The sequence below is a fragment of the Rhamphochromis longiceps genome, linkage group LG12 (genome assembly GCF_057381845.1).
Source record: "Rhamphochromis longiceps isolate RC_006_pf linkage group LG12, R_longiceps_female_GT1.1, whole genome shotgun sequence".
NCBI classification, from domain to species: Eukaryota; Metazoa; Chordata; class Actinopteri; order Cichliformes; family Cichlidae; genus Rhamphochromis; species Rhamphochromis longiceps.
The window spans coordinates 22,762,896-22,772,335 of NC_140568.1; the positions used below are offsets into that span (position 1 = coordinate 22,762,896).

Below are 9,440 nucleotides of genomic sequence, written 5' to 3' on the forward strand. Positions count from 1 at the left end.
ATAGTCACACTATGCAGCCATTATTATATATTACCATAATAAATTATGAATAATGTTATTATGGATAACCAAGCACATCAGACGCTGTTTCATTTGCATTTTGTTTATTTGTCGTTTTCATACACTGCACATAACATTGTTAAATACTGTAATGGAAGTGTTTACGTTACAAGAAAATCTTTTTTTTCTTTTTAAAAAAAGAAAAGAAAAACACTTATCACTTGTGTCTAAATGTAAAAAGAAAAAAAAAAGCATAACTTCTTAGCAAATGCTCTTCAAATAAACTAATCAAGATGGAACACAGACATCTTTTAAGTTTTTTCTATACTTAAGGCATATAATTGCAAATCAACAGCTAATTTAGAGGAGAGAGGGTCGTAAATGAAGGGCATTAGTGCTCCAAGTCAACGATCCATGATGTTGCAATAAACGATTTTCATTCTGTTTGAAACAGAAATCGATGCTGTCTCACTTATTATTTTGGCATTGTAGGTCTTTATGCATGCATGTGTGTGTGTGTGTGTTGGGTCATCTTTCTAAGATGTATACCACGAAACAAATTCAACAAAGCCAGGTTATCTTTGTGTTAGTTGGCTTGACAAAACCTAAAATGCCACAACAGTGGCTGTCAGCTGCCTTTGTTAAGTCTGGCTTTCGTTTTTTGGCGATCAGTAGTATTTACCATGGTGATTTAGTCAGGTTAAAACAGAGCAACCTTTCTAACACTGAAATCTCTGACTTTAAGCTTAAGATAGCTCATTAATCTCACTTCGAAGTACACCTCCTCTGGTGTGTGACCCTGTGTTCACCTAATGATCTGTGGCACTGACACAGAAATGGGAAGGAGGGTGTCCGGTGATCATCAGGTTGCTTTGGCCTTGATAACGTGGGGATCAGAGCAAGAAACAATATGCAATCATCCCTTTCTACACAGTTCATTTTCACTGCTCTGCAGGAAACAGTACAATGATAAGGGCTCCCCAAAAAAGTAAAAAGCAAAATGTGCAAATTGAAAACAATGCAACAACAGTAGCGTGTGATTGCACAAATTAACTGTGGTGCAAAAAAGCTACTTGCTCATTATTTACCATTGGATTATTCAGTCAGATGCTCTTCATGCAGTTTGTTCCTCAACTATTCGATTTCATACATTCCCTCCTAAACTCTGTGATGCCACATCTCTCTTTGCCATTTAGGCAAAGAGAGCAGAAGTATTGAAGGTGGTGTTAATGAGTGCAATGACCTGGTCTGTGCTACATATTAACCCCTTAAGGTACAACAACAATACAGTTTCCTCTGTTTGGAGAATCAGACTTCTACGACACAATCAAATATCTGAGCATCAGCACATTCAATTTTAATTATCCCTCAGGTTAAAAAAGTAAGCGTTTAAATAAAAAAAAACTAACAAACAAACTAGAAAATAAAAAATATATATATGCAACTCAGAATTCAGGTAAACAGAACAGCTGAGTCAGTTATGATAATGTTTCTTATTCTTCTGGGAAACTGAAATCACTTTAGAGCATCAAACAAACTTTTCTTTTTTGTCAGCTTTTATCAGTGTGTTATGTTAAATCATGTTGACCAGGAGAAGAGCTCTCAAACACAAGTGCAAGTCCTACCATAGGAGGAAACCACCACTTTACTAATCTTTTTATTACATATTGATTAATTTCAAATATGTTCATTCTCCTAGATTTTAAACCAAGGTTTCTATAAGGTAATTTGATTATTTGTTGTTGTCAATATCATCATAGCACTTACGATATTCTAACAAGGTCTCACTGTCGCCACTGTCATGGCGAAGTAAAGTCACAGCAGATAAAGACGGGAGGGCAGGGGAGCTCATGTTGTGTGGAAAAGAGCGGGGGGGTGGGGGTGGGGGGGGCAGAAGGCTGGAAAGGCAGAGTTACTGTATTTGACAGGTGGTAGAGGAGGTTGCCTGGCAGCACATGCAGGTAGGGTTGACTGATTTGGGTGGGATCAAATCCAGGTCCTCGTCGTCGGGGATTTCGTCAAGGCGGTAGCCATCTTTCAGCAGCTGAATGTTCAAATCTTGATTGATTTGCTGAAAAATGAGAGGACACAGAGAGAGGTCAGTGAGTTACAGCATCATTTACTAACCCTTGGGTTGCAGATCGCCGGGCTGCAGAGCTTTTTGCAAAAGCTGGAATGTGCAAAAAGTAATGAAGACCAAACATGTAACTTTATGTGCTGATTCCCTTCCTGTCACACAACGAATTACTAAAATCATGTGACTCTAGTGAAAAAATAGTGGTGGACAGGAGTTTACATCCACCCATCATGGGCGTGAAGGTCATGGTAAGAAAGAGTGACCTTTATCCTTTAGATCCAGATGTACAGCTGACTCCTGTCCTGTCGAGGTGGCTCTTCTATGTGGCTGTTTGGTTTGTCTAATGTAGAAGACTGAGAACTCCTCATTACACTGCATAGTATACACTACGTTGTTTAGTTTGTGTTTGGGAGAGTTGTCCTTGGGACAAACCATTATGATGATGATGATCCTAATTCGAGAAGGCCAATGTTCACATTTTGGACAGAGAAGACAGCTGGTTTGAAAGAGGATAAAAGATGGCCTCATCTATGTGCACTGTGAACGATCATCTTTGAACAGAGGGGGTGCCTTATGACACCAGCTGTCTGCCACCTACAATCCAGTTTTGAGATCTGTTCCCAGATGCCTTAACGCCCACTCACATCTTGCATCAGGTGATCTCAATGGTTCAAATGATAGGGTGAAGCAAGATCTCACAATCGTTGCACCCAAAACCTCTCCTGATAATGACCCACACCCTTTTCACATCTTGGCTCATGTGATGAGGCACATGATCAATAGTGGGCCAATGACCCTCTTAAGGGACAACTCCCACTCCCACTTCCACAAGCTCCTTAGAGTTCTTTTGGAGTCATTTACATTTCTGGTTTGCTGGCACAGATCCGGCTTTTAAGCATAGTCAAAAGATTTTCGAACAGACTGGGGTTGGGGCTTTGGGAATACCATTGCAGAAACTTAATGTTAACCTGCTTTTTCCACTCTAAATTCAGTTTTGATGCGTTTGGGATCATTGTCTTTTTGGAAAACCCAGTGTGTGTTTAATTTTCAACTGCATAGCTTTTGATTTGCAGTGAAGTTTAAGAAAATGGAAGTTGTTTTCCATTATTTCACTTCGTGCAATATACCAGTTTCTCTGACAGCAAAACAGCCCCGGAGCATGATGCTACCACCACCATGCTTGACAGCTGGTACAGTGTTCTTAGGTTTGAAAGCCTGAATCTACAATCTACAGTTCTTCTTAGATTTTCGCTGAGTTCTTTGGAAATCTGAGTATTGATCAGTCCAGTGACTGCTGTTAAACAAAACCTGTTTAGGATGGCAAACAGAAACTACCATTTGTAGTCAATATATGCTGTATTCCACCCTGGAAAAGTTTATAGAAATATATGGGCTCAAATTGTGGTCATAAATATTTTGTACTTGTAAATCAGTTTTGTATGTGTAAAAAGAATTTGTGTGTGCATAAAAAAGATTTGCATGTGGACATAGACAAAAAACAACTGTGAAACTCTGCACTCAGGTTTCAACTTACAAGTACGGATTTTGACCCTATTTTTCTTCCTTTCAGCTGATTGGTCAATGTCAGGTCAATCACAAATTTAACTATCGAATCAGAGAACAGATGGGTTTGGCTGTCGGAGGGGCACTTTTTTGAACTGCAGGTCCTTGAAGGGTAATACAGTTTGAATCTTTTTTACGCACACACAAATCCTAATTTACCAGTACAAAATATTTATGACCACAATTTGAGCCCATAAAAATACCATGACATGATGAGTAGATGCAAACATCTAGTAGTAGGCTCATCTAATCTGTGTTTTTATTTATTTATTTTGTTGAAGTAGCTGTTTAATGTTTGACAGTCTCAGACAGCTTATTGAGATAGTGTACTTCTTCGCTTTACTGCAGAAAATTAGGTGAGAGGATTAGTGCCACTCTCGTATGTATAAGAAAAACTTAACTCAAGTTAGCAGGCAGGTATTTTAATTTATCATAAAGGAGAGATATTTGTGAGAGCAGCTACAGGCTTAGCAGAAAGGTAACAAAATCTACACCTCAAAAGTTTAATAATCGGCATGTTTTATCTAGTTTGTATGATGTACTGAATGACCCAACCTTTAAAACCATTCTTATATGTGTTCAGGTTATCTAATTCCTCTGAGTGTCCACTGATTACCAGCAAAAGGTCCATTATTTCCTAAAATGTTTAAACATTTTAGGAGTTTCTTTGCAAAAAGCAGGAAAAGCGTGTGTTTGTGTTTTAATTGTTTTAATTTGGTCCTTAAAACACTCCTCAGGACATCATTTGTGCAAACTGCATGGTTGGGAACATACGAACATACGGAGGAAAGTAAAATTCCAAAGCACACAGGAGGACAGGTAGGGAAAAGAAAAGAGAAAAATAGATATGTTTATATAAATCACTGGTAAATCAAAATCTGATTGTACTAATGCAATAAAACATTAACATTAACAACAAACATTAGGACTGTCTATGCTCGTGATTTAGACTGGCTAAAAGTTCGAGTGGTAACCATGGCAAAGTGAGATTGGGCACTTTCACAGATGGCTGGAAGCATCATCACTTGGAGCGTGATAACTACTGTTCCTGCTGTGATTTTTTTAAATAACCAAAATAATTCCTTTGTTTGCACAAAAAGTGTGCAGTCATTTTATCTATATGCTGTTCTGCACTCTATCAACAATAAGCACAACAAACAACCTCTGTTCGGCCTGCAGTGGAAACAGTAACTGTATATGTACTTGTTACACCCAGGTTAGCTGGAACTAAGAGAGCAAATAACTGCTTTAAAGTATGTAACGTGCATTAGCTATTCATTTCTGACAGCATGTTGGAATTAGGATCTGACACTGTAAAACTCACCCTACAAAACCCACAAGCTTAGACTCGTCACAGACAGGTTATAAATATGAGGATGCGTCTGCGATTTGCACTTATAGTGGCAGCAGCGTTACAAACAAGATTTGCAGGAGCAGACATGCAGATATCACATTTCATTTGTATCCAGCTTTGTGTCTAATACACATTTGTCTGCAGATATATCTGCAGTGTAATCATGCGCTTGCAGGGAGTGTACATGCCCACAGAATTGCCATGGATAGTTTTAACACTGGCTTGTAAAACCCTAACACTTAGCCTCTTAATAATTATGGAAGATGGGGGGAAATATGAGAGTAAATACAAGGGGGTGGGATCCACTGATATTTGCTGAAGCACAAGCTCTTACCTCGGCTGAAGAGTATCCCGACGAGGAGTATCTAGACATGTCAAAGTCATCGTCACTGAAACAGAAAAACACAGGATACTATATTAATATCATTAATGTTTGCTTATGTGCTTCTCAGAAAGAAAGATGTTTGTGTGTCCACCTGTCTGTATCTAGGGCCACCAAAGGCTTCTCATCCGGGCTCTGGTCTAAAGACGAATAGCCTTTATTGGGAACTACCAACCTGCATTGAGGGGAAAAGAGAGAGAGTTGAGATCAGGCGCAGAGGAGGAAAAAACAGTTTCACAAGCTGTAAGAAGTGAGCAAAAACAGGACTGGCAGAGATGTTGAAATAAATGAAAAGTAGGCCTGGAGGCAGCGTCACAGCTGAATCACTGGAACAACAGAAGCGTGAAAGCAGTATAATGTCTAACTTCAGACATCTTACAAACCCTACATCAGTACGACTCTTTTTTTGTACAGCCTTAAAACACATTTTTGTTTCCACACATGGCACATTTAGAAAGAACAAAATAAGCTTAATTTCTACATTTGAAATACTGTTACACCTAAGCATCTTTATTTGTATTTTTCTGTGGCTTCACTTCAGGCTGGATCATTACAATTGTTACAGTACTCCTATACTTAAAGCTACTACAGTTACACAATTACACCACATGAATCTCTTTCAACACGTAAATTGCACTGTATGAGGTTTGCTGTGAGAAACTTCTAATTACTGAGATTTTGTTTATCAATAACAACCAGCCAACAGAAGTCTTTCTCATAATTTCTCAACTGACCCCACGATGAGACTGCTTGCATCTTACCGTGTTCTGGCCATGACATTGTTCTTCTTGGGCTGCTGGTTGACTGGACTACCTACAGCGTTGCCGTTCTTCAGCGAGCCCTTCCTAGCCAGCTCTCTCTGTTTCTCTGTGTAAGGAACACAGAAGCAGGCAAAGGCATAAAGGTTGAGCTTTGAACAATAAATGATCTGTATAAGAGTGACGGAATAAGTTTAACTAGTAAACTACAGTAAGGTAAAGTAATACTTGAGTTAAATGTTGCAAATATGCACAAATATGCACGCATGTTCATGTTTACTTTATTTAGGCACACTTATGAGAATCAGGTGTGATGACCTGATTTAGTTGAATTCTATATTAAGTCAATCTTTACTTTAAGAAGACTGAGATGGCATTTCTTACTTAAGAAGACAACGTTTTGGTAAGCTGTGCAGCAGAGTAACAGACGTGACTTCAGGGCAGATCAGTTTCTGCTCACTGGAGAGATTTGCTTCAATGATCAGCTGACCAAAGAGTGCTGATTGTTGCTGTGTGAGCTTAGAGAACTGTTAAATTTGTTTAACATATTACAATTCAAAGGCCTAGAAGTAAAACGTATTCAGAAACTTTGCATGTGACATCAAAAACTAGAACCTTCCCCTTTCGGCATCAGCTACTGCTGAACTAAAATCTAAAAACATTTGAATGTCAATTTTCTTAACCACTTATAGGCTGGGGTTGTAGGCGAGGCTGATGCCTATCTCAGCTGACAACGAGAACAAGAGTACACCCCGGAGAGTTGCAAGCTCCTCACAGGGCTAATACAAAGAGACAAACAACTCTGCACACTAACAACTTCACCTACTGCCAATTTAGCTTCACCATTTGATCCATGCAGTCACTGGGAGAACCTGCAAACTCCACACAGAGAGGCCTGGCTCACCAGCATTTTTCAAACCTGACCCTTCTTGCTGTGAGGAATCTGCACCAAATACGTTTTGACATGACATATAGATGTAGATTGTATTTTTGTTTTGCTTGTTTCTTTATCTCAAGGTCACAAAAGCAAAGTGATGAATTTAACAAACATGCACACCTAATGAAATCAACATAGCTGCCAAGGTAGTTTTTATAACAATGTTTAATTGGACGCAGGACCAAGAAACGGCGAGAGAGAGAAGATAGTGGTAACGTATACATAACTGTAGCTGTACAGCCTAAAAAAAGAGCGTTGACTAACAGAGTAGCTCACTAATTCTTAGATATTATTGACTCTGAGTAAACATACAGTAGCAAACAGTAAAAATAAAAAACATTAAAAACTATGTGCTCCTGCTCGCCACTGGACTCTGTCCAAGGTGCTGAAATGAATCTTTAAGAACTGTGGCTTTCTATAAAGACGGCATGAGAGGGGCCAGAGAGGCTGTTATTCCCTGCCTTGAAGACAATCACATTGGGTTTTGGGAACATGCAATTGGCCTTTTGTTAAAAATAATAGACTAAAAGATTAGTGGACAGATTCTAAACATAATCAGCAGATTCGTGAATAAAGACAATAATCTGTAGCTGCGGCCCTATTACAGTAGTAACCGCATTAGTTTTTACTTAGCAAGGCATCAAGAATAATCATAGAGGCCAATGTGCCATTAATTAAAATGCCTCAGCACAGCTATACAGTATCTATGCTGGTTCCTTTACGATCTGTGTCTACAGACTACGCACCATTTTGTGTTTGACAGTCAATCAAACAACACTCCAACAACCACAGATGGACAGACAGACATTTAGCCTGCAGTTAAAACTGTATCTCTCACCTATTTTCATCTGCAAAGGTGAAGGCTTGTAGTTTATAGTGACAGGCTCCCCCTCTCTGGTGTCTGAGTCAGCCTCTGAAGCTGTGGACGAGGCAGGGTCCTGGACACAAGGAAGTGCAGAGATGTGTTTTACTGAGGCAGCGATGAATAATGAATGTCGTTTTGTAATGCAGAGTAATACCCACCATAGCTAAGCAACGGGAATAAATGGTAATAAACACAGATCTGTGATTTGTGCCAGCAGTCTTAAAATAAATGTGCATCTTACAACTAGAGAGCAAAGGCAAGAGGGATGAAAGGCTTTATAAACAACAACAAATGAGGAACGGTGGGGACTTCTGGTGTGGGGGCACCTGGAGACAGCAGGTCAGGTTGCTTTAGTCTAGTCTGGTTCCCCAGCGGCCCCGGCGGCGGGCAGCAGAGGCCGCCCTGCAGGCTGCAGTAACCCCGGGCCCCGCTACAGGCCACGGAGCGCTCCGTTAAACCGTTTACACTGAGATTTGTATGTAAAGGCGAACCTTTAATGGCACATACAAACATATACAAGCGATAAGGAGCCCCCTGCTAATCCCGTCAAAGTGACGCAAGTGGCGTCGATACCAGAGTAACTTGCTGCATGGATGCTGAGGATGCAGCAGCAGCAGTGCTGGGATGGGATGCTTGTTTTCGCCAGACATGACGGATGCTGCGCAGCAGACCGGACGCTGTTTGCGTTATGCCGAGCGACAAAAACAAACAAACAAACAAACAAACAAACAAACAAAACACAACAAAGCTTGTTTGTGAGCAAAATCCACGTCCCCTCGTGTATTCCGCCGTCGTTTATTCGATTTCACTCCGTGGAAGCAGCCGGGAAACTTGATGGAGAACGTTCTAATGGCAGCCCGCATCGAGCAGCATTACACATGGCAGGTGATGCGATTGTCGGGGTCTCAGTCTATGAATGGCAAGGCCTCAAACACTACACAAGTATGCGCGGTTGTAATGCCATTTTTAATTAAACAAGGCAAACAGATCAAGCGCCGCCGGTCATTTCCAGACTGTTCTAGACTTACCAGCGGCTGCATCTCAGCCTGCATCTCCGCCTCCTGTACAGCACTCGGCACTTGAAATCTGTCTATTTCTTCCATCATTTTGGCAACGCGCCTCTTCCCTCCCTTCTCCTCCAAAGTGAACGATGGTAGCGGATCCTTTCGACGAGTTATCGCCGAGATCGTAAGTGATCTCCGATTTCTAATAATATTTGTAGTTTTCCGGTGGAGAACTACATCCCAGCAGGCAGTATGTCGGCGATGGTGTGACCAGTTGGATGACGGTGACTCCACCACCCACTTCCGGGTCTGGCATCCCAAAATAGGGTACGGGGACCCAAGAGGGCCTTCCAAAGAGTATGGTCCCCAACAAAGTGTGCAGTTGGAGGATTATGTGAATGACTCGTTACACAGTATATGAGTATTTCCCCTTTTCTTGTTATTCACTCGATATTTGCCATGTATAGACCTGCTCAGGCACAATCTCTAAAGAATTATTT

The 9,440-nt window shown here is 40.6% G+C and overlaps 1 protein-coding gene across 1 annotated transcript; it reads right to left on the reverse strand.

Annotated features, from left to right (window-relative positions):
- Positions 1-93: 93 nt before the first annotated feature.
- Positions 94-9,199, reverse strand: fam219ab (family with sequence similarity 219 member Ab). Its single transcript, XM_085425215.1, has 6 exons — positions 8,965-9,199; positions 7,910-8,009; positions 6,138-6,243; positions 5,471-5,551; positions 5,329-5,383; positions 94-2,071 (listed from the first exon to the last, which is right to left on the reverse strand). Exons 1-6 carry the CDS (start codon positions 9,040-9,042, stop codon positions 1,913-1,915), a joined length of 579 nt encoding a protein of 192 aa, XP_085281341.1. The 5' UTR covers positions 9,043-9,199; the 3' UTR covers positions 94-1,912.
- Between the last annotated feature and the right edge of the window lie 241 nt (positions 9,200-9,440).